This window comes from Centroberyx affinis, unplaced genomic scaffold (assembly GCF_046629955.1).
Source record: "Centroberyx affinis isolate AG114_WGS23_722 - 3 ecotype Tasmania unplaced genomic scaffold, CSIRO-AGI_Caff_v1 ptg004051l_1, whole genome shotgun sequence".
NCBI classification, from domain to species: Eukaryota; Metazoa; Chordata; class Actinopteri; order Beryciformes; family Berycidae; genus Centroberyx; species Centroberyx affinis.
The window spans coordinates 78,028-104,144 of record NW_027281847.1 but is presented as its reverse complement, the minus strand read 5'-3'; the positions used below and the strand labels follow the sequence as shown (position 1 = coordinate 104,144).

The 26,117-nt window shown below is 40.6% G+C and overlaps 2 protein-coding genes across 3 annotated transcripts; one reads left to right on the top strand and one right to left on the bottom strand.

Moving 5' to 3' along the window:
* Positions 1 to 1,443: 1,443 nt before the first annotated feature.
* On the top strand, positions 1,444 to 18,443 carry heg1 (heart development protein with EGF-like domains 1). Of its 2 annotated transcripts, none has more exons than XM_071542338.1 (14): positions 1,444 to 1,887; positions 6,647 to 7,721; positions 8,463 to 8,950; positions 10,775 to 10,888; positions 12,152 to 12,274; positions 12,518 to 12,621; positions 12,757 to 12,812; positions 13,429 to 13,589; positions 14,330 to 14,464; positions 15,529 to 15,571; positions 15,665 to 15,702; positions 15,883 to 15,970; positions 16,915 to 17,092; positions 17,349 to 18,443. In XM_071542338.1, exons 1-14 carry the CDS (start codon positions 1,593 to 1,595, stop codon positions 17,490 to 17,492), a joined length of 3,042 nt encoding a protein of 1,013 aa, XP_071398439.1. In that variant the 5' UTR covers positions 1,444 to 1,592; the 3' UTR covers positions 17,493 to 18,443. The 2 variants fall into 2 exon arrangements, with proteins under 2 accessions (XP_071398439.1, XP_071398438.1); XM_071542337.1 differs by having other exon boundaries at positions 1,444 to 1,911.
* Positions 18,444 to 19,888: 1,445 nt separating this feature from the next.
* Positions 19,889 to 20,806, bottom strand: LOC139663612 (taste receptor type 2 member 7-like). The gene has a single exon (XM_071542333.1). The coding sequence runs from the start codon at positions 20,804 to 20,806 to the stop codon at positions 19,889 to 19,891; it is 918 nt and encodes a 305-aa protein (XP_071398434.1).
* Between the last annotated feature and the right edge of the window lie 5,311 nt (positions 20,807 to 26,117).

The following is a 26,117-nucleotide window of genomic DNA, read 5'->3' as shown; positions in this document are numbered from 1 at the left end:
AGACTGGATGAGGCAGCTTGATATCCACAGCAGGCAGGTAATTTGTGATATGCTGCAACCTATGAAACCTACTCTATGAAACCAGCTCCCCTGCATTGCTGTTGTGATGTGTGCTTTCACCCTTTTGTTGTGATTTCTTGGCAATTGCCTTGGGGTGCAGTAGGTGCCACACACAAGGTTTGATTAGCCTTGGGTTTGAGAGTTACACAGAGAATGTAATTAGCGGGCTCCGAATAGTTGAAGGAATATAATCTTGTATCAGTGAAATAAATTGAAACAAGAACCCATCTTAGAACAGCACTTAAGGTCCTCAATAATTTTTTTATGAAACATTCAGAGTAAAGCCCTTATAAATTGTTGCATTGTGATATCAGTAACAACTGTTCTTACAATAACACTTCAAAACAACTTATGTCAGAATATTAATCATGAGGCAATCATGGAATCAATTAAGATAAATGAGAGAATAAGCAGCGTGATTTTTAAAGACAAAGCAGACAGTAGTTTAAGTCATAATTTAAGTCCAATGAGCCATCACGCATCGTAAGGTGGTTTCAGAATCAAAAGATATAGATGATCAAAACACAGCCAAACAGGAAAAGGGAAGGGGCCTAAATCACATCGCTAATCAGTAGGACTTTTTCCTGAGCCCACCAAGCCATCAGTCATGTCAGTGACTTTCTTATCAAACAACAGCCAATCAGGAAAGAGGGAGGGGCTCGGTTGACATCGATAATCAATGGGATACTCACTCCCGAGTCTGACAAACCATCACTTATGTAAATATGACTTTTAGATCAATAGAAATAGAAAACCCATAGGAAAATCTATCCTTACAAGCCATCTCTTGTCAGTGTAACTCAGCAGGTAGAGACAGAAAACAGACAATTAGGAAAAGGGCAGCGGCATCAGTGACATCTAATCAACACAAAACTAAGACTTACAGCCCATGTATCACAATAGGCTACCACCAAACTTCACTGGTTAGCACCTTCAACCAGAGAGGAGAGATGAATCACTGAAATGAGCCGCTGTAACGATTGGTTGGACTCAAAACCTGCAGACTCTTGGGCCTCTTCATGGTTGAAAACCCCTGTAACAGAAAATTCCCACTTTTCCAGTCCGCTTCGCTGGTTCGCTCGTGTGCAGCTCAACTTGGAATTCTCCGACAGCACCTGAAGGCAGCATAAACTACTGTGTTGAATAGCGGATTGGGTGGGAAACCACTATCGCTGCTGTGTGCATGTGTGTGTATGTAGGCCTACGTGTTGGTGTGTGTGTGTGTGTGTGTGTGTGTGTGTGTGTGTGTGTGTGTGTGTGTGTGTGTGTGTGTGTGCGTGCGTGCGTGTGTGTGGGAGGAGCCCAGGCGCCTCCACTGTGATAACAGGCTTCTGCTTCAACTCTACTATCGACTATTCCCCGCCGTCGGACCCAGCGGATCTCTAATGGATTTTTGGAGGGATTTTTTTATTATGATGAGACTCCATTAAAAGCCGAAGCGCTCTTCCCATGGTGGCCCCGGGAGATTCCCCGGTCTCTATTCGGTCTTTACTCGGAATCTATCGGCGGCCGTTTTCAGGTCTTGAAAAATCATGGAAACGTGGTTTTTGAGTCACGTCCTCGGTTTGTCTCTGTCGGTCCTCCTGCTGGCTTTGCCGGGGCCCCTCGGTGCGTGGACCCCAACTAACAACAACAACAGCACCGGGGATCCGGTAACGGGAGGATATTATTATTCAGCTGGCACAGATGAACTCAGCACCATGGAAAACAAAGTGTTCACCGCTGCAACTTCAGCTTCACACACCAGCGAGAGTTTAGTACCAAGTGGAGGAAACCTCCTGCGCGCACACACTGCTGAAACACACACTTCTACTGCAGGAAGCCTGGGTAAGAAGACTGGCAGTGACAGTGGTAAGATAGTTTGCAAACTAGAACCCCATTGTCCCGTATGAAAATGTCCCTTGAAAGTGTCAATGTCTGCTAAATAAAGTAAATGTCTTACTTTTCAGAGCCATTCCCACCCATATAAAAATGAACTAGGTATAGTAGGATGATACTATACAAACATAGCAGCAAATCCCTAAGTCCCTATAGAGGTATTATAGGAATATTATAGTGATACCACAGGAGATACAAAATACCATTAAGTACATTAAGGTCACTATAAACTCACTACCACAGTCATAAGTCACTATAGGAATGTTACAGGAATATTATAGTGATAGCTACCATAGGAGATAAAAATATATATATTAAGCACAATAACTAGCCTACAATCACTATAAACTCACTAAAGAATGCCACAGATGCATGTTTTTTTGTTGTTTTTTCATCATCTCTTCATCACACAAATGAAATACTTGAATATTTAATTGAAACAAAACACTCATTAAGTCAAGGTGAAGTTTGCCTGTTGGTGCCCGCAGGCTGTTGGTTAAATGACTTGAATTCTAAATGGAAATACCCATTGAGAAGAAATATCTTAAGCTGCTCTATCTGCCACAGACCACATGTCAGAATGAGTTTAAATGACTTTCCTCATCTTAGACATGGTACCACTAGAGACAGGTTGTTGAAAGATAAGAAATGGCATTGCTCATTTTTGCTCCAGTAGTTATCATTCACTTAGAAGTGGTGCAATAGTGTGAAAGTGTCTTTATAAGGCTTACAGTCTCACTTCTCTGGTTCTGATATAGAAGACGGTAAACTCACTTCACACAACTTTTATTTATGGAATATAGTTTACGCAACCTTTTAGGCTGACATAGGCTAAATCTTTTTTACTTACATTCACAGTATACATCATAGTAAGTAGCATCAAACAAGTGATTAACCTTCAGCAATTATAGTTAATGTTAATTAGCTTCAATGATAAATTCCATGAGATACGTTGATGGGGTTCCCTCATCTGTTACAAGCTATTCCCATTCATCAGTTTTTGTCTTTTCATATTGATCAGTGAGTTGAACTGACATTGAACATTTTCATAAACTTGCATACACTTTGTCCAATCACCAATAAACAGTGAGAAACCCAGTCCTGTATTTAGTGCTCCTATCATGATCTGAATGTCAAAACTTTTGGGCATTTCCTCCTTGGAAATAACCTGAGGCGTTGTTGTGGACCAAAAAAAAGCCTTGACACTTGTTCACATACTGTTAGTAAGGAGTCTGGGGTCCTAATTTAATGTCCCGCAACCACTATGTCATTGATTAAAACCCTGTTCAGACTTTTAACCACGCAGTCTATAATATGGATCTGCATATGTGCCGCATCTGTATGTGTCATCACAGTCATGAACTACTTTGCAAAGGCAGCAGTATTACATCATGGTAGGGCTGCAACTAACGATTATTTTCATTGTCGATTAATCTGTCGATTATTTTCTCGATTAATCGATTAGTTGTTTGGTCTATAAAATGTCAGAAAATGGTGAAAAATGTGGATCAGTGTTTCCCAAAGCCCAAGATGACGTCCTCAAATGTCTTGTTTTGTCCACAACCCAAAGATATTCAGTTTACTGTCATAGAGGAGTAAAGAAACCAGAAATTATTCACATTTAAGACGCTGGAATCAGAGAATTTTGACTTATTTTTCTTAAAAAATTACTGGGCACTTAAATGGGTATTAATTTTCCTTAACAAAAGACAGCATCAGGCCTTTTTTAGAGCATTATTTCTTTTGGCAGGCCTACAGTACCTGGTCTGCCTAAAAGTGATAGAATTTACTGCTATTCTGGGAAGAATGGTGCTGCTCAAATTTATACAATTGTCTATTTAGGCCTATAGCCTAAAATATTACTGGTATAGACTGGTATATTACTATTACTACTACTGTTACTACTAGAGCTGCAACGATTGATCAATTAAGCGATTAGTTGTCAACTATTAAATTAATCGCCAACTATTTTGATAACCAATTAATCGGTTTGAGTAATTTTTTAAGAAAAATAAGTCAAAATTCTCTGATTCCAGCTTCTTAAATGTGAATATTTTCTGGTTTCTTTCCTCCTCTATGACAGTAAACTGAATATCTTTGGGTTGTGGACAAAACAAGACATTTGAGGACGTCATCCTGGGCTTTGGGAAACACTGATCCACATTTTTCACCATTTTCTGACATTTTATAGACCAAACAACTAATCGATTAATCGAGAAAATAATCGACAGATTAATCGACAATGAAAATAATCGTTAGTTGCAGCCCTAGTTACTACTACTGTTACTACTACTACTACCACTACTGCTGCTGCTGCTGCTACTGCTACTGCTCTCATGCAAAATCACACAAAACAATGAACTACTTTATTAGAAAATGTGATTTATTATTGGTATTATTGGTAGGCTAACAGAACATAGTCATCAGTCTTGCAGCATAAAAACAGAATGAAGCCACAAAAGTGAATCAAACGAGATAAACATATCAAATTTTCTTTTTGTAATATATTTTGTGATATTTTGGTATTTTTAATTACATTTTAGGCTGTGACTATTGTATGAATTTAGAGTGCTTTCTAGTAATTCTGCCATACTTTTATTGGGGACAAGCCTTTATTTACACACAACACTCCCCAGCTATTGTTAGGCATCCAGACACAAAGTTTTAAGATGTATAAATGATAACCTAAGGCCTTTCTGGCAGGGTTCTGCTGAGCTTTATGATCTTTTCCAGCAACACCCTGCTTCACATTCACACTGGGAGCTGCCCAGCACAACCACAGTCTTCTACTGCTGGCCTGTGAGCAACTCCACTGAAGCAGATGGAGGTGTTAAGTGCCTTGCTCAAGGGCACAGATGCTGCTGAGGAAGGAAAAAGTGCTCCTCTTTTACTTTCCATTCCTTTCATTCACACAGATTTCACCTAGATTCACTTTCCACACCCCGATCCAGGGATTCAAGCTGGCAGTCTTCTGACTACAAAACCCACAAATTAAGCCGTGAATCACACACACAGCTCAACATTCTGCGTCACGTTTAGCACCGTTGGCCATAACCATCTCTTTGGCCTGTAAACAATAGAATCTCACCCATTCTCTTCATAACATTCCTACATGCTACCATCACCTCTCTGCTGATTAATATGCTGAACGTATTGCATTTGCTTGAAATTAATATGCCAGCCATGGCCCTGCTGCTGAGTTTTTGAAGCATAGCGGATTTGAGAGGAAGACACTGACAGAGCTTGGGTTAATGGTGGAGAGCGGAGAGATAAACAACAGAGGATCTGGGAGGGTCCGTCACCCGGTGCCAATAGCACGTTCCAGTCTGAGTTTGGTTGCTCGGACTTGATCCAGAGAGAGAGAGAGAGAGAGAATGAAAGACAGAGAGAGACACATGCAGAGGAAGTGAGGGAGAGAAATAGAGGCCAGTGGCCCAGTTCCCTTCGTAGCCTCCCTGCGGACAGGCTGTCCTGCTCCTGAACTCTCCCCTCCATTGGTTTTGGATGGTGGCTTCTTGTTGGTGTGTGTTGGCTGTCGGGATGCTGTCCAGCGCCGAGCCTCATCCTCAGGGTGCCGTTGTTCCAGTCCTGGGCTGCTGGAGGCCGGCCAGCTCACAGGCTCTCAGACAGCACAGCCATCAGGGCTAGGTAGAGAGAAATCCTAGGTCAGAAAAAGAGACCTCATACACACACATACACATACAAACACACACAAACACACACATGCACACAGAAATATCCACACCCTATCCCCAGAGCCTGACTGACTTCGGGTGAGGTTCATTTCTCACACACACTTAATATCAAACAAATGTCTTGTCGGCCTGTCATGAAGCTAGAATACAACCAAACTAAGAAAACAAAGCCAGCTCCACACTGGTTATGTAATCTATAATGGGATGATTAAAAGATGATTCACAATTTGATACTGAAGCCACAGCCTTATGTACGTATGACAGTGGGTCTTAGACAAAGTTTTATAAGCAATTCCTATTGTAAAGCAAAATGTTGCTTTTTTCATCTGACATTTTCACGTCTGTTAGCACCATACAACTTAACAATATTCCACACAAACAATGAGCCAGGGTGAAAACTCTCCACACACAATGGACATGAATAGCTAGCTGGATGCCCACAACCACAGTGACAGTTTTCTACCAGGGCCTTGTGCTCGCTCAGCTTTAGGAAGGAAATGGCCGATTCCCAACAGACACAGTTGCCGCCATATTTAGGGCCTCGGGCCTTTGTTAGGGTAGACAAGCCCGGCTGCCAATTGTTCTCCACCCAAAATCATTACATCCGCAGCAAGCTACTTCTGACAGCATCTTCCCCCTCCTGCAGTCCATATAGGCCAGACACAGCCTGTTGGGTTCCCTCTAGTGGCCACATGTTGCACATGTTGCATTGACTCCCTGTACATTATCCTGCTTATTACACAGATATTTACCAAAGACATTCATCATTTGACATGAAATACTGATTTAAAATGATTTTATTTAAAGCTAAAGTAACTTGTAAGCTTCTGCCAAAAAAATTGACCAGCAGGACCAGTTAGTTTGATTAGAAATCAATAAAATTGACCAGACTTCTTCACTGTGGAGTGATGTGATTCAGTGTGAAGCAGAAATAACAGACCTCAGAATGTGTTCACTGGCCAATCAGAATTGAGCCGTGTAATGATATTATTTATTGTTTCATTTTTCCACAGCCACTGAGCAAACACAAGCCCTCACAGAAACAAGCAGCTGGTCACTAGAGAAGACGGCCGGCCCGTCCACCGAGCCTCTCATTTCCACCATTGTCGCCACCACTGAGGCCAGCAGCACCGACTGGGAGGACCTCCCCACCCCAGACCAGCTGCCGGACTTCTCCCCTGCCCTCTCCCTGGAGCCCAGGCCCTGGACGGTGACGGAAGAGGCCGGGCTGCCCCGGGACAGACCCGAGAGCACCCTACGACTAGGGGATGCCACAGACTCGGCCTCAGCCTCTGGGACGGCCCAGGGGGTCCCCGTCCACACGGACAGCACCTACATCTCCACCACCATCAGCCGAGCCGGGGAGAGGACCCTGCTGTCCGTCACCTCCTCCGCCTCCGGCAACAGCACCTCCTCCGTGTTTACAGAGGACTCCAATTCCCATCAGCCCCCCTCCACCCGGGGTATCCCGGTCAGGGGGACGGAATCTGAGGACTATACTGATAGTCACGCGTCCACCAGGGCTGATGACAGGGATACGACGCATTTAGACCAGCATCTCAGGGAGACATTTTCTGAGACTGAGACTGAGAGTCCAGGCGTGTCTAGGGGAACCCACACTTTAACGGGACAGCCTAACATAACCCAGCATCAACCCACCTCCACGTCGGAAGGGACTCCCAATTCAACCCCACCTCTCAGAGTGACAGGCCACAGTACTGACCGATCGGAAGTGTCGGTTTCGTCCACACCCCCTGTCATTTCACCAGAGAGTGGTCCTACCAATATCTCAGGGACAATCCAGGGTTCGGACTCCAGCGTTGGGACCTCCACCGATGGGACCTCCACCGAGTCTTTTACTGGAGCTCAGAACTCCAGCAGCCAGAACCAGGGAGGAACAGAAGTGGTGTCATCCCAGACCGGGTCAGAGCCTAGCACAGGACTGGGTCTGACCACAGCACCCCCTACGGTCAGAACCAGCGTGACGGACCAGGATGATTCTCTGCTGCCCTTCATCCCCAAGACAGACAGGCCAGTGCTGGCTACCGAGGTCTTCCTCACCACCACGCCTGTCACCGTTACACACAGGTACCTTTAGACATTGATTTAGAATAGAGCCTAATACAGATGTAACTCTAACACTTTAGCACACACTATGTTGAGTAATAGCAGGTCACCAACATTATCCAAATGAAGATGTGTGACATTTAGTAATAAAAAGTTGTCCATGATTTTTACTATTTGGCCTGTAGATTCATACATTTTAAAAATGTAATATTAACTCAAAATAGTCGATGCAGCCAGGTTTGTTTTTGTAACAATTTCATTTGAGAAACCATGTATTCATCCGCTCTTAGCTGTACACAGTCTACCATAGCCCACCACCTTCACTTGCTTTGCAAACAGGGAAAGTAGTCCCTGCTAGTTCAAAACTAGTTCAAAACTGCTAGTTTGTATCATATTTCATGTAAATTCTACCAATTTCCTACGCAAAGCTGCCAAACTTGGCAGCTTATCATTTAAGGTTACTTACCATTTAGCTTTAGAACAGCTACAAGTTCTAATTTTCTCACTTTTGACGTAATGCTAGTCGCCTACTATCACTCAACATAGTCTATGCTAAAGTGTTAGCATGGAGCACCAGAGCCACAGGTCTACTGGGGACATATGGCTGATTTCAGAGTCTATTTTCTGTCTATGTTGACCAACATGTCCATCTCCCAAAAACTTGCCGTATTCCTTTAAAAGTGATCAACAAGCCAAGTCTGGCTGCTTTATTGATTGACTGACTGATTCACAGATACATTCATTCATTTACTCCTGCTCCAGATCTCAGGTAACAGAGGAGGAGGAGACCTTCACACCCACTGCCTCCACCACCACCACCCCCACACCCAACCCGCCCCTACCTACCCCTCCACCCCCCCAGCCCAGCAGCAGCAGTGCCAGCCCTACCCAGGGGTCGCCCACCCAGGGCACTATCCAGCACACTAGGCCCTCCACCACAGCCTCCACCCTGGGCCAGCAGACCTCTGCGGCGCCCCCCCCTCAGCGCCTGCCGCCCAGCCAGACCCAAGGGCCCTCGACGGGGGTGGCAAGCCCCACAGACGTCACCACGTTCCAGCAGGAGACCAGCACGGCCACTCTGGGGATCACAACGGCCCACAGCGAGCACACCACCGCCACCTACAGCCACAGCACCCCGACCAGGAGCCCCGTGACACCTCACACCACGGGGAAGCAGACTGACAGGGGAACCACGGAGCAGGCGGTGACAACAGCGCCCATTGAAGTCCAGCCCACCAAGGCACCACCAAGTCAGTAGTTTATTTACTTATTTATTTATTTATATTTTTTAAGAAAAATAAGTCAAAATTCTCTGATTCCAGCTTCTTAAATGTGAATATTTTCTGGTTTCTTTACTCCTCTATGACAGTAACTGAATATCTTTGGGTTGTGGACAAAACAAGACATTTGAGGATGTCATCTTGGGCTTTGGGAAACACTGATCGACATTTTTTAACCGTTTTCTGACATTTTATAGACCAAACAACTAATCGATTAATCGAGAAAATAATCGACAGATTAATCGACAATGAAAATAATCATTAGTTGCAGCCCTAAAACATGCCGGAGTTAGCAAAACATGCTAATTTACATCTGTAGTCCCTAGGCAGGTAACAAAAACAGGAACATTACAAGTGACAATATACAATTACAAATATACTAATACACAAGTAGAAAAGGACAAAATACATTGTACAACATGTCAGGTTAAAAGTGATCACAGTTCACCCTCTTCCTTCTTTTAAAGTGGTAATCCTTGAGATACTGGTTTGAGTTTCTATAGGCGCTGCTCTGTTCTTTGTCTGTTCAGCCATGGTGGCTGTCGCTGGTGCCCTGGGTGGGCGACCCCTGGGTAGGTCTGGTACTGCTGCTGCTGGGCTGGCGGGGTGGAGGGGTAGGCAGAGGAGGGTTGGGGGTAACTACACATTTCTTCTTCTATTTATTCAAAACAAACCAAAAATGTAAAATGCATCTCTTCCTGTGCACAAAAATATTTTTCCTGAGGAAGACCCACCAGACACCGGGTGTTTAGAACAGCAAATGTAATAGTTTTCATGAACTGGCTATTGCTTGAATCAATATTGTGTTATAGCAATCTGTGATGGAGAGTAGCAAAACACACATTTATTTATATGAAAATGTTAGGACTCACAAAACACAGGGGCAACAGACAATTTGGTAAACATTTACAAGAGAGAGAGATTAGGTCATAAGCATACAGAGCTGGGAAAAAGTGGACTCAACAATACAACTCAAATCATACTTTGGATAAAATTGATATACTGTATACTGATGGCAGAAATGTTCAAGTCTTGTACTATACAACTGTACAACGTTAAGTCGTGCAGTAGTATGTTCAAGATTAACCGTTTTCAAAAAACTATTTCTAGTTCTCCCTGGTCTGTAGAATATAGGGGCTGACTTTTAGTTGGTAGATCTGCACATGATGTACTTCTATGGACTTTCTCTAATGTGCACCATAAAATGAATCAGCTCCTCCTTACATTGAGAGACAAGCACTACTCAGTTTGCGTCCCGATTATGCTGCAGTAGTCTTGTTTTTAGACTATCTGAGTCTAGTAGCCTGGGTTCAAAGTCCTGACTCAGATCATTTTCATTACTCTCTTCCCCCTCTCATGTCTCTCATCCATTTCCATTAGGTTAGATTTGATAAGATTTTATTAGATTAGAGTAGATTAGATGAAACTTTAATGATCCCCATGGGGAAATTGCATCGTTGCAGCAGCAGAGAATAAGATATAGATAAGGCAAATAGTGAGGATTCAGGATAATACAAGTAATCACACCAAATATATTGAAATACAGCAGATATATAAATACAGATACAGGTCTTCATTGACATTTTTAAGGGTTGAAACTATTCACATTATTGGTGTACAGGTGGGAGAACAAATATACAGAAAATGTTTCCAGATGTGTAAATGTGCATTGTAAGCTATTCACATAATCAAATTTACAGATGGAGGTAACATATCCAGCCTACAACTACGTACCGAATTACTATTTCGTTTTAACCATTCTCTAAAATCGTTCTCTCTTCTCCGAAAATCCAGGAAACCCCTGTGCACCAAACCCCTGCATGAACGGAGGGATGTGTGTGAGCTACGAAGGCCGTGAATTGACCTGCCGCTGTCTGCAGGCATGGACAGGGCCGACCTGCAGCCAGGGTGAGCTAGTCTGTCCTCATGTCAGCTCAACAACATTGGAACACCCTGGGTTGTTTGCTACAGTGTTCCTAAGAATATAATCTCAAGTAGTTCATATAAGACACCACACATTTATTTAAAGACTTACACCAGGACCTTTCTGTAGGATTTAAAATAAAAATCCCTGGTAACACTTTACTTGAAGTGGTGCTCATAAGCAGGATTATTATAATCAGAGTATCATATAATAAACAAAACATGTAAAACAAAATAGGGGGTTGAATGCATAGTTAATAACAACATATTCAATTGAATATGTTTGTCTGATCATTATATTGTAAGAAAAGTTTATCTTTGCTTCTAACAGGCTTGTAATTGGCTTGTAACTTCAAGCTTCTTAGCTCTTCCTGTATTTCGTTTCAAGCAGTTTGTTCTTATTTGATTGCTCTACGCTCTCAAGAAGATTGTCATTTTTGGTTGTTTGTAATGTTGGTGATCAAGGAATTGAAGCTTAGTCTACTGCTGCACTCATTGTAAGTCACTCTGGATAAGAGAGTCAGATAAATGCCTAAAAAGTAAATGATAGGAGGATTATATTTATCCATCATTAGCCAATCTGCCTTCATGATGTGCTGTGTGTGTTCTTGCACTTCTGTTCTTATGAGGATCATATGTCCTCACCTTACTCAATATCTGACGAGAGGACTGGTACCAAAATCATCTCTGTGTCCCCAGTAGATAGTTCTGTCTGATGCACTGCTAACGCCTTAACATACAGTGTGTTAAGTAATCATAGGAGGCTAATATTATCCAAAATATGAAGATAAGTAATCCAAAGTTGGTATTGTTTTTTATGTAGATTTATAACTTCTGGAAACAAAATCGCAATCGTCATCATTACTGAACTTTAGCTGTCTAGCTAACTTTGCTCACTTCCTGTGTAAAGAAAACAAGTTACGCTTGAAGTCTCAAGTTCATTCTTTTTCTCAAATTTGATCTATTTTACCAATCTGCTAAACAAGCCTGGCAGGTTTAGACGCTTGTCATTAAAATTACCTAACCATCCAGCCTTAAAGCTGCTGCTCATTTTCTCACTTTTACGATGCTAATTGTCTACGGTTACGTAACATACTGTATGCTAAAGCTTTAGCATGCGCACTGAGAGAGCTATCTACCAGGGTTCATAATAGGGTTGGGGGTTAGGGAATGTAGTCAATGAAAGCCCTCACAAGTATAATAATACAAGCTGCACCTGTGTGTGTGTGTGTGTGTGTGTGTGTCCAGATGTGGATGAGTGTAAGAGGGACCCCTGCCCCTCCGACTCCAAGTGTGTAAACACGCGAGGGTCCTTCAGCTGTGAATGTCCACTGGGCTTCGACCTGGAGGACGGACGCACCTGCACCAGAGGTACAACTCCTTTATTCTGTTGGAATACATCACAATAGTCAATCAATCAGTCAGTTGATCAATAGATATGCCTCTGTGCAAACATTGCAGGTTTTACAGGTATGGAAATGCTACGCAAACTTAAATTCGATATTAACTGTTATATTTACTCCTTCCAGGAAAGTCCCTTCCTGTCCCAGTTTGTTCCCTCTTGTCCTTCTTTTTAAGTCTGGGTCTGACAGTACATTTTCTCCTGTCCTTTAGCAAAGACGTTTCTGGGAACCTTCAGCGTTAACAGACTCCCACATGACCCTGTTATCTTCAAGAGCACCACCCTGCATGAGATCCAGAGAGAGATCATTCAGCTGGTGAGAGGCGCTCCACATCGCTGCATCTCTGCATATCAAAAATTGATTTGTGAGAAAATGTCCACCAATATTTATGTGTATCATGACATGTTAAATATACTCTGGATTTATACTCTCTTCCTTTCTTTGCCTCAGCTCAATGCCTCGTTGTCAGTTCTGCGTGGCTACAGCCGCTCAACTCTGAGTAAGAAGTAAGTTCTTGCATCACTGCATCTGAAATTGCAATGTACATAAACAAGGAATGCAAGTGGACTTTTCTGATAAAAGCTCTGACAGCAGACAGACATCTTAACAAGTCATTTAGCATTAGAAAGGCCAAGTACCATCAATTGACAGCTGTTTTTAATTTTTGAACTGAAATATCTTAGCCTTCTGTGACTAGCTTACTACTGTTGTTAGGATTTCAAAATCACATAAGTAAATAGTTACGATGATTATATTTACCCCCTTGAATTGATGGTTTTTGGCCTTCTCTTCTCTTTTGTAAATCTAGTATTGAGTCAGAAAATAATATTTCTGCCTACCGGGTGAGATAATTTCACTTGCATTTCCAATGCAAATCCACTTGTTTCACAGATTTTCTTAAATCAAGTGTCATTTTTTTATATTAGTGGAATGATCTGCCTATTCAGCCTTGTTTCTAGAAAAAATCCTGAAGCAAGTGAAACTGCATTGGAAACAAGTGGAATGATCTCACCTATTTGGCAGAATTGTTTCAGAAAAGTAAGATTTTAAGACTGAACATGAGACTTAAGATGGACATTTTTCAGTATAGACCTCTGACCTCCTCTGTCCTCCTCCCCACAGAGAGGAGGACGGGGTGCGTATCTCTGCTGTCAACATGTTTTCCATCTCCACCGAAGTGACGAGCGCTGAGGTCTTCAACAACATCCAGATGTCTATCAGCAACTGCAGCTCCTCCTCGGCCCACTGCAGGATGGTGCTGCACCACCAGCTCACTTACCATGGTAGTTTAATCAGTTTTCCTCCTCATCAGCAACATCATAATCATCATCCAATGAAATTATAATATTTTTTCAGCACTTTTCTTAAAAAGGGCACACAAGCCATTTTTTTTTAAATGATACTGTTTCCAAAAGACTTACATTAAACATTATTGAAGGCAGACTACTGATATCTACTGCTCCAAAATTTATTGTGAATACATTTAAAGCCCCTAGAGGGCACAGTTTCACCACAAGTAGTGAGCTACCTGTGTGAAAAACAATACTATCATACATTTTCTGAAGAATGCTATACAAATATCAAAGCAAAACCTCAAAATACCATGCACCTGTAATAAGTCAAAAAAGTAAGCCACAGGAAATCCTATGATAATATCAAAGGAGTTAAAAAAAAACCCCTGCAAACTCAGAACTAAATACCACAGACACAATAAGTCCCTATAGGAATATTGTAGGAATATTATGAAGATACCATAGGAGATAAAAAAGTAACATAAAGTACAATAAGGTCATTATAAACTCACTATAAAGCACTACAGACAGACTGTAAATTCCTACAGGAATATTATAGTGATTATACTGAGGGAAAAATATATGCCAGTATCACTCATTAAATATGTCTGAAAACAAGGAAATAAGATGTATGCCTTTATTTCCCTATGATTCCAGACTTTTCAGACACTCATGATCAATTAGCCCACTTGTTATACTCATGTCTAATACTGTCCACATTTGTGTCCCAGTGGAGAGTCTTTGCCTGGCCCAGAAGGCTCAGTGCGATACGGAGCGGTCCACCTGCACAGACAACAGTGGCACAGCCTACTGCCAGTGTCAGCCAGGCTATTACAAACACAACCCCGAAGACCTGTCCTGCATAGGTAAGCTGTGTGTGTGTGTGTGTGTGTGTTGCGTGTGTCCTATTCCTGCGGTGCGTTTTCTTAGAAATGAGAATCTAATCTGAACCAACTACAGGAAATGACCTCAAAGCATACGGTGTTATGAGTATGCTGTACACTATTCGACAGTTGTTCCGTATGGTTTTGTTGGTGTAAGGAGACGGACATTGACAGCTGATAGCCAGCAGTTCCTCATGCTTGGAAAGCCTAGCATAACAAAATGAAGTCTGGACTGATTCTCACATTCAGATATTTCTTTGTGTGTTCTTAACTGGTATGAAAACCAGAGAAGGTCAGTTACAGCTAAGAGTACAAACGAGGCCATCATGCTTAGCTAAATTTACAGGGACTGGACTCACACTTGTGTTGACTGGAAATCTCTAACCTGGTGGGCTGACAGGTTCCCCAAACTCTGTCCAATAAATTAACTACTTGTGTGATTTTTCTCCCTGATTCACTTGTAATTGGGCAGTTTTCCACGATGGTTCGGACCAAAGAAAACAAACTGTAGGTGTAATCGCAACCTAAGAGGCTTTTCCACCCTGACAAGAAAATACACTGAATCCTATGAATTTCTTGGATTTTTTTTAAGCATCAAATTGGTCAAATTTAACCCCATGAACAAATTTTTTTTTTTTTCATACTGTACGTCAAAGTCACACACATATTATGTATCTGCTCGTTCCAAGCTGCTCATATTGAGTGAAATGTTCAAACCCATCACGCCATATTTTTATGGCTGCACCATTACATCAAATGTGCACCATTTTGTACACATTTCCCTGTAATTGAGCCTGACATATTTGGTATCTTTGGAAACCTTGAGATCTTGACTAGAATTTAAAATAAAATGGGTTTGAACATAGCTTGGCTGTGCGTTGATAATGGTGGATCGACTGGTGGGACTGGCAGGGTTGAAGAGGTTAAAGATGTTAAATATTGCCACAAAATATCGGCTATTGGCTCTCCCATATCGAGTCCCAGTTGAACACTTGTTACATTTTGTGTAACTGGAAGTTTTCTGACTGACTTATCTTTTGTTGCAGAATGCGGGGATGGCTATAAGCTGGAAAACGGCACCTGTGTCCAGTAAGCATGGAGTTTTTTTTTATTATTTCTTTTTCCTTTAGTGTCAAAGTCCTGTTCTTATTGTAAATTTTATTGTTTGTTTCCACTTTTTAGGTGCATGTTTGGATTTGGAGGGTTCAACTGTGGAAATTGTAAGTGGCATTTCAAATCCCTGAACAAGCAAAATGTATAACATGCTCAATTTCAAATTGCAAATTGCTTTTGTGTGATATATATTTAATAATTCCCTGCTGATGTTGTAGTTCACATGATGTTTACATGATGTATGTTTGTAGTGTTGTAGTATTAACATGTTGTCCTTGATGTTGCAGTTTACAAGCTGATTGCAGTGGTGGTGTCGCCTGCAGGGGGCGCCGTGCTCCTCATCCTCATCATCGCTCTCATTGTCACTTGCTGCAAGTAAGGATACAGCCAATAAGCACCATAACACATCCACCTTAACAAGTAGTTTAGTCCAGTATAGAGTCTGAAAATATTTTCTTTGTTAAAAAAAACAATCTGCCAACGGGGTGACACAATTTCATTTTTTCCAATAGAAATCAATTTGTTTCAAGAATTGTCTCGAATCAGGAGTCATTTTTTATACTAGTGCAGTGATCTGCCTAATTCTACCTTTTTTCAAAATACTGACACAAAAAATCCTGAAACTGGACTGAAAACAAGTGGATTTTGAGACTGAAGATTCTTGTTTTAAGTAAAATAAGATTTTAAGACTGTGAATAGGAAACCGCTTGTTAAAAGGGACACTTTTTGCAGTGTACGAACTGAAATCCACATGTTGGAGTATCTGCTCAGATATTTACAGTTAATGTGAAACACTATGTTGCCCTTGACTGCTGAACAACGAAAACGGACAGGAGACTCCCATGTAATAACATAGTAACACACTGTCGGCCAATTTGAATGTCTAGTAAATAAAATACACCACGCTGAATCAACTGGACAATGCAGAACACAGCTTTTGCACTCTGAACCACTCATTTTAAATTGACGAGTTCATGGATGTAAGATCATGGGTGGCAAGGTGGGACCAAATTTGATCTTATAGGTTTTTTTATCATCATAAAGGAGAACAATGATCAAGCAAAAGTCACAAGTCATTTACTTGGAAGCCATACAAAAATAATTAACACCATTCAGGACCAGTGTTCCCTCTAAGCTGGTAGTTTGGTGACCGATTTATCACACTGACCAAATCATAAACTCTTGTCAGTTATCAGTCATTGCTCCACCTGTCACCCATAATTTTGGTTTGAAAGTTTTGGTGGCAAATGATGTTAAATGCAGGGCCTTTGCGATAGCTTGGGGTTTTAGTGAACTGACACGGTCGCGTTGTCTCCCAGGAAAGACAAGAATGACATCAACAAGATCATCTTCAAGAGCGGAGACCTGCAGATGTCTCCGTACGCCGACTTCCCCAAGAGCAACCGGGTGTCTATGGAGTGGGGCAGGGAGACCATCGAGATGCAGGAGAACGGCAGCACCAAGAACCTGCTGCAGATGACCGACATTTACTACTCTGTAAGGAGACGCCACATAGAGTAACAAGCTAGATTACAATATATGTAGGGTTAACATGGTTCAGTTTTCCTCTATCTCTCTCTGTGCAGACTTGATCTCTCTCTCTCTCCCTCTCCCTCTGTCTTTCTTGGTTAGGTTAAGGCTGAGTTTAACTTGTACATGGACACAAATGATGAATCACTTAAAAGAGAGTGCGGGTGAGACAAAGACACTTCTCATCCCTCATTCGACTCCTCTTTTCTCTCCTTTCTCCCAGCCTGCGTTGCGTAACTCGGACCTGGAGAGAAATGGCTTGTACCCGTTCACCGGTTTGCCGGGCTCTCGCCACTCGTGCATCTACCCCGCCCAGTGGAACCCCTCCTTCATCAGCGACGATTCACGAAGAAGAGACTACTTCTAACTACCCCCCTCTTCCCAACACACACACACACACACACACACACTCAGAATCTTACCTTGTCTCGCTCTCATGATTGTCATAGCATGTCATGGCGGTTTTCTGTCGCAGTGGCGTTGTTTGTGCTGCATCTTACTTTATTTGCATTTTGCATCGGAAGTCCAGCTGGACTGTGCTGGGGAACCCATTTGACCAAGAGCATTCTGGGTTGCACACTAATTATGCATGTCCCTATGTCCCTGTGTAGACATGGAACTGTGTATGTGCGTGTGTTCATATTATGTAAATGCACACTTATGCAAGTGAAATGTTTTTGAGTGTGTTTTTGCATGACCACATGTTAAATTGTTTAAATATGAATATGTGCGTGCCACTGCTGTGATTTGTAACCATGGATACAAATGAAACTCATAGCTGCCAGACCTATGACTAATTTCTTCTTAGATCATACGGTGAGGACGGAGTATTGATGGAACAAGAAATTAACAGACCACTGAAGGCGTTAGATGCACAAAAGTGTTTTTAATGCCAATGGAAAATGATGAATGACCTTAATATGACGCCTGTGTTAATTTATTCCCTGTATGTCTTTGACATGTAGCATAATGGACGTCTCTCACATACACACTGAGTGACCTAGGAGGGACAAACTTATGGCTTTAAGTGCGTGCCTGTACGTGTGTGGGTGCGTGTGTGTGTGTGCATGCCTCTAAGGTATTGGTTTTAGCAGTGTATGTGTGTGTGTGCATGCGTGTGTGTGTACACAAGGAATTTAACACACCGGAATGATCAGAAGTATTATATCTCCTTGAGTGATTGTATGTAAAGATGTATCATAATTAGTTTGATATTTTCTAGATGGAATATTATTTTTATGCAACTATTTTCTTCCTTTGTGTATGAATGCCATGTTAATTCTGGCGTTTTAGTCAGACCTGTTTATTTAAATAAAAGTGTTGCACTGCAGTTTGTCTCCAGCTCCATTCTAATGAAAATTAACTCCACATTTTTCAAATCATTGCAGTTTTTATTTGGTAGTGGAAGCAGTTTGCATTGTGTAACTATTAGTTTAAATGCATCTCTACTTTGAAAATGTTCACTGTCAAAATTTCCAATCAAATGTATTTTGCAAAGGTAGGATTACATATTTATATCTTTTGATGAATGGGAGGATTAAAATATATCAATTAAAATATATTACAAAGTATACAATAAAATAAAAAATATATATTTAGAACTGGAAAAAAGGTACTTTGGCATTACTTTGACATTTAAGTAAGACAAATAAGACATCAAATTCAAGTGAAGCACAGAACACAGTCTCTTTAGTGGAGGATTAATCAATGTTGCAGCTGAAAGCTTACATGGCTGTATACTATATTCTCAGTCACTGAGTACATAAATAAGTAAGTAAGTAAGTAAGCTTTATTTATATAGCACTTTTCAAAAACAAGTTACAAAGTGCTTTACAAAGACATAAAAACGAGATATTACCAGATAAAAAATAAAAGTAGAATTGATACAGTACTCATGAAAAGCGAGGTATGGATTACAAAAACACAATAAAACAAATAAAATAAAATGGAAGAGTAACCGATTCAAGAGAAAGCAATTCTGAAAAAGTGTGTTTTCAAGAGAGATTTGAAAGAAGAAAACATTTTAGAATAAATATTTTAAAATTTTATGGGGAGATTGAATGAAATATTTCTTTAAAGAAGTGAGTTTTTAAAGAGTGAAATGGAATTATTAATTGACACATTTAATGAGCATTTTATTACTTCTTTTTTTTGGAAATTCACATTTTTATATGAATGTAACTGTATCTATCAATTAATCAATAATAATTAAGCACTGAACTAGTCTATAATAATTAGATTGGCACACTCCATAATGACCAGTAAACACATTAGACTGACTAGTTGAACAAACACCTTCCTTTCAGTATTTTAGGATCACTGCATATCAAATATGACTTAAGTAATGCAGATTAATAACTGGAAATGTCAAAATGAAAATTAATAGAAATCAAGTACATAACAAACACATTAGAGCGCAATGCTGCCCTACAAAGCCAAAGACCAGTAACTGAACGTGGTGAAACAGAAAAATTACTATTATCTCATTTCCTGACAATATTGTTGGTACTGCTGTGGATTGTAGATCAATAAACAGCATTTATGGGTGTAATTTGTGTTGATACTAAATCTAAAGTCAAATCAAGTACAGTCAATTGACCTTTAAAACACAGAAAGCATTTACTGCTGTTTGCCTTTGAGGTGTACAATAGTATTCCCACTTTCCGGGTCAGTTTACAGCAAAGAAACATCTACATAGATTTACTGGTACTGGTCCTCAGGTCTGACTTTCAGTATCATCCTCCTTATTCAGACAGTTAACGTTTACAACAACACTTTCCCACATTGAGCTGCTTTGAGCCAGACATCAGCCGCCCTCCGTCTGAATATAGCCTGACCGACTCCCAGGTTGACTGTGGTGCCTGACATGTACAGGGTGATGACAGTGTGCAAGATACATTCACTGAAATAGCTATTAGAATTTTTTAGAGAAAACAAATGGACCAGACTAAACACAGCACAGAGCAGGTAGATGACTCCCTGTATGATCCCAGTGATGGTGACTCTCATCTGGCTGCGGAGCCGTGGGCAGGGAGTGCCACTTGCTATCATACGCCTAATGTGTCTGTGCAGGTAGATTACAGTGGCACCACTGGACCCCACCATAACACACAAACAGAAAAGGGACTGGGCCATTATCATTATGGAACAAATGTCATATGCATGGTACAGCTTTGTTTCAAATGAAGATGTTGAAGATATAAGCGTCACATTGCGATGCGTTGTGAAATTGCGATTGAATCCATCCAATGTATGCCTTGTCAGAGTCATAACAGTAAAGTCAAACAAAGAGAACACTCTGTCAGCAAGCAAAATGCAGTAGATGATGGCTTTGATATTCCTCTTTATCCAGATGAAGACGGCTCGCTGTGCAGGGACAATTTGGGTGTAATAGAAGAAGTTCAGCCAAACAGAGGCATTTAGACTAGAGGACAAAGTATAGACCCCGAGCAGGTATGCAGCAAAGTTGACATTGTCAGACATACCAGAGAAGAACATCAAAATAACTGACATCAGGTAAATAAGCGTACAGCAAATCAAGGTCCACAGGAGGAGCTTCAGAGGTTGCTTGATCCTTTCTCTGCCGTGTGGACAGACCATGCAGAAGATGTAAAATAGGTTAGCCAAGATGTTGAGAACAATAAGAGGCCCGTTAATTAGGACACATGGCAGAAGGTCCATCGTTATCTCCATCCTGTTCGCTGTGTTCTCTTTGGTGTCCTTTTCCTTTGTGATGTGTTAACAACAAAGCCAGACGGTGTACATTATTTATTTGACCATTTATACACTAACTGACAAGGAAAAACTAGTCTCAATGTGGCATATCTGAGGTATTTGCATTAAGTGCAAATTGGAATATGCAAATAATTTACTTCATTTACCAAGCAAAGCACTAGTTCTGCTCTGAAATCACCTGGAAACACATTAACACTCGTACTACAGCATTTGTCCAAGTTTCCAGACACCTGCGGGGTAAACTGACCAAGACTGATGATAGATCAAATGATTTTCTCTTGGAGGTTTAGACATTAAATAGGTTTGACAGGAAACATAATATTATTTGAAAATACAGGTTATATCAAAATGTGTCCTTATCCTTGCCTGTGTAATTTAGTGTCTTGTCCTTTGTAATAGACAAGGATCTCATGCTATTAGGTAGCTACTGTGTCCAGTCTAATCTTGTTTATTTGTATAGCCCCTTATCACAAGCATGTCTCAAAGGGCTTTACATAGCATCATGTACAGTATATACTGTATATATCTTCAAACATCATATAAGTTACATATTTCACATCACTTTACTAGATTATATATGATACTACACAAACACAGCATGTCTTTGGACTGTGGGAGGAGATTCATAGTTATGGTGTAACTATTTTTGTAATACTGCATACTTAAAAAATAATTACAGGGTAAACTAACGTAATTAGGGGGAACAAAACAAATGTTATTGGTGCTTGTTCCATGTAGTTATGGAGCAAGTACAAGGTTGCCCCACAGTAAATACAGTTAACAGAAAGTCACATACGTCCATCTGACTACTTTGGTAATCGATGTTAGGAGAGGAGACCCTAGCCCAGCTGTTTGGTGATATTGCTGTAACAATATAGCGTACACAAAAAAATATGGAACTTCAACACACAGTTACTTGATTGAACATACAAGAGCTGTATTGAATGTAATATACAGTATGTTGAGATGAAATATCAAATAAGTTAATTTTATAATATAAAATCTAAAATAAAAATCATAATCCTTGCCTATTATTTTTATGCAATTATCTTCTTCCTTTGTGTATGAATGTCATGTTAATTATGGCGTTAATTTAAAACCTGTTTATTTAAATAAAAGTGTTGCACTGCAGTCTGTCTCCAGCTCCATTCTAATGAAAATTAATTCCACAGTTTTCAAGTCATTGCAGTTTTTATTCGATAGTGGAAGCTGATTGCATTGTGTAACTATTAGTTTAAATTCATCTCTATTTTGAAAATGTTCACTGTCAAAATTTCCTCAAAATTAAACATATTTTGCAAATGTGGTATTGCATATTTATATCTTTTGATGAATGGGAGAATGGCATGCATAATGAATTTGAGTAACACCACTTCCCTGGCCCATAAACAGCCATTAAACTGCAAGCTGTTTGGGCGATTATGCACGCAAAATTTAATAGAACACCCTACCGGTTAGTCCAAAATTTAGTGTATTGTTCTTGGCTTAATGAAAAATCACTGAATGGGGCACCCCGGTGGTTCACCGAGTAGAGCGCGTACCATAAGGCTCAGTCCTTCCCGCAGCGGCCCGGGCTCGAATCCGGCCCACGGTCATTTGCTGCATGTCCTCCCCTTCCTCTCTCTCTCTCACACTGTTTCTATCAATAAAGCTAAAATGAATCTTAAAAAGAAAAATCATTAAGTGTTTACACAGTCTTATAAAAAAAAAAAACTCAACATATTGGCGTCTGGAAACTTACTGCACTTACTAGTGCAACCCTCTTTCCAGGTGATTTCAGAGCAAAACCCAACAGTGTTTGGTAAATGAGGCACCTTATTTGCATATTTCAATTTGTACTTCATGCAAATACTTAAGATATGCTACATTTAGCATTGTTTTCCTTGTCAATAGCCCAAACAGCGTGCAACTGCAGGCTTTGTTGTTTATAGCACCACAAAGGAAAGAGATGCCAAAGACAGACACAGCCAACAAGATGGAGATGATGATTGATCAATCATCAGTCTTGGTCAGTTTACACACTGCCGTCTGTATACTTGGACAAATGCTTTTGAGTGATAATCTGTTTCCAGGCCATTTCAGAGCAGAATTAATGCTTTGCTTGGTAAACAAAGTCAATTATTTGCATTTCCAATTTGAACTTAATGCAAATACCTCAGATATACCACACCCATAGTTTTCCTTATCAGTAGTGTACAACTGCAGGCTTTGTTGTTTACGGCACCACAACGGAAGAAGACACCAAAGACAGACACAGCCAACAAGATGGAGATAAAGATGGACTTTCTGCCATATGTCTGTCCACACGGCAGAGAAAGGATCAAGCAACCTTTGAAGCTTCTCCCGTGGTCCTTGATTTGCTGTGCAATTATTTACCTGATGTTAGTTATTGCGATCATCTTCTCTGGGATGGTTTTGAAGGTTAACTTTGCTGTATATGTGCTCGGGGTCTATACTTTGTCCACTAGTCTAACCCCTTTTGTTTGGCTGAATTTCTTCTACTACACCCAGATTGTCCCTGCACAGCGAGCCGTCTTCATCTGGATAAAGAGGAATATCAAAGCCATCATCTACTGCATTTTGCTTGCTGAAAGAGTGTTCTTTTTGTTTAAATTTACTGTTATTCTTTTAGAAAGTCAAAGTGCTGTATAAATGTTAACTGTCTGAATAAGGAGGATGGTTCTGAAAGCCAGACCTGAAGACCAGTACCAGTCTCCAGGATGGACTTGAGATGACCCTGATTTAGCTGACATATAGGATATTTTCTTATGTAAATTTTTTCTTGTGGAGTCCCCCAAGGTTAAATTTTAGGCCCCCTATTGTTCTCTCTATATATGCTTCCACTAGGTAAAATAATTCAGAAGTACCACATATCCTTTCATTGTTATGCTGACGATTCATAGCTCTATCTCTCGCCCAAACCTGATAACCAGGCTGGGCTACTTGTACTGATTGAATGCCTAGAGGACATTAAATGTTGGATGGCACACAACTTTCTCCAGTTGAATGAGAATAAGACTGAGGTTTTATTGTTTGCCCCCCCAGCCTCTACTAATATCATTACCCAGAGCCTGGATTAGCTATCCACCTATGTCAAACCACACGCCAAAAACCTAGGGGTGATACTTGATGGCGCTCTGAATTTTGACAAATAGATCAGCTCAGTTGTGAAATCTAGTCTTTTTTTTCCAGCTTAGGCCCTTTCTGTCCTTCTCAGACCTAGAAAGAGTAATTCATGCATTAATTAAAATCAGTAGGGTGTCTAAAGGTAGTCCCTGAAAAATTTTATAATTCTTTAAACACAATTACAGCAATTCTATACATACTTTCTATGCCTAGTTCTCTTGAACACAATAAAAGCTGGAAAATTACCAGTCAATATTTCCCCTCTCTGTGATCATAATGTCACCTGAGCCTCAACTGTGGGAGACCTGCTGCCTGCCGCTGAGCTGCTGCTAAACCCTTCATCCTGGATCTGATGCAACAAGCACAGATCCTGTACAGACCCACGCCGCATGTGTTCCATTCAGTTCAATGGACTGAAGCATTACGACAGTTATGCTATTACGGTTATCGGTTAAATCATTCCGAATGAACGTCACTTAAATACCACAGGTAATAATGTTACCTAATGTTAAAGTTTATAGGGCAAAGGAAGACGTGGATGTATTTAAATTTACAGAAAAGAGTGGGGCGGGGTCAGTGTGGGAGCAATGCTCGGTTAAATCATCAGACCTACCGTTAAGGTTTGCAGGACAGCAGAAGATGTTGATGTCTGTAAATTGACGGCAAGTGTGTCTCTGTGTGTGAGATCCAATATGGCATTATCAGTATGGGACTGAATGCATCATTTAGCCCATAGGCGATCTCTTAGTCAAAGACGCCCTCTAGAGGCCATCTCACGCAGCGTCGTCTCACTAAGCGTTACCTGACTGACTGACTGACTGAATGCCTGACCTGAATTTGCCTCGTGATGCCCTGGGCTGCACCGTGGGAAAAGCAGAAAGTGTCAAAACGTAACTTTCTTTATTTCCTTCAGGTGGACTATATTTAACTTCAGCAGGCACAAGAAGTTTAACATGAACTATCAATTAAATTAAATACTCAGTCATTGATTAGGTCTGTGATTGAATTATTGACTTCATATTTCCCCTCTGTGATCATAATGTTACCTGAGCCTTAAGGCTGCCTGTGGAAGACCTGCTGCTCTTCATCCCGGATCTGAAATTTACATTGATTTATCTGAGTGACAAACATTTCATGCTTGGATGAAAATATAGCTATGCTACCTTTCTTTGCTGGATATACAGTACACCATTAGCCTACCATTAATTTCTAATGTTTTTCAACTATTATCACCACCAATTGATTATACACATCAACCGCAACTCGTTGCCTCACACACTTGAACCAGTGTTGTTGCTGTCAGCTAAACACAGTGGAAACTGGAAACACAGTCACCAAAACAGCAACTGGCTTGTATGAGGAAATATTTTAATGTGTGAAGTCGTTCATAATATTGTATAAAGTTTAATCAGTGAATGCAGAAATACATGCATGGATCTCAAATGAATATATCACTGTTACTGTAATATTATAATAAACGTTTTGGGGTTTATTTTGATTATCTGGGATAATGAGTGATAAAGTTTAAGACATTTAGGACAAGAGGTTTATGTTTACTAAATACACACTGAGAGGTTAGTGTCATACAAAAATAACTATAGTAGGCCGAATCCTATTGTGCACAACTGATTTTAACTCAAGTGTCATGCAGCTAGGAATTTGGTTTTGTCCTTCGGGCCTGGAGATGCTGCCTTCAAGTACTGTCGGAAATATTGCAACTCCGAGGTGAGCGCATGCACATGAACGCCCCAACAAAGTGGTAAACAGGACTGGGAAAGGTTTGATTTTCTAGAAAACCCAAGTTGCCGAGATGTGACGTTCAGGGCCTGGAGAACATGGAAGCCATGTCAACAAGTGATGTTAAAATGAGGTATTTTATTATTATTATTATATGTTATTGTGACATTCTGTGTAAATAATTAGTTCTAATATTATGTATGTTTCTATTTTCACTCTTTAACTGTTAGTTTTCACGCAAATATAGGACTTTTGGACATTAAAATGAATTAAAGCATCAAATACATGCCTGATCAGCATTTTCTCCTCTTCATTCTGCCGGTCCAGCATAAATGAGCTCTGTGATGCTACTAAAATAAAACAACCATTAAAACCCCTTTTGTTACAGGACATA

Excerpts from the sequence above, each read along its gene's own strand:
- LOC139663612 (XM_071542333.1), bottom strand. The coding sequence starts at position 20,806 with ATGGACCTTCTGCCATGTGTCCTAATTAACGGGCCTCTTATTGTTCTC.
- heg1 (XM_071542337.1), top strand. The coding sequence starts at position 1,593 with ATGGAAACGTGGTTTTTGAGTCACGTCCTCGGTTTGTCTCTGTCGGTC. Across the intron at positions 12,275-12,517 it reads CGGACGCACCTGCACCAGAG|CAAAGACGTTTCTGGGAACC; the intron begins GTACAACTCCTT and ends CCTGTCCTTTAG. Across the intron at positions 14,465-15,528 it reads CGAAGACCTGTCCTGCATAG|AATGCGGGGATGGCTATAAG; the intron begins GTAAGCTGTGTG and ends CTTTTGTTGCAG.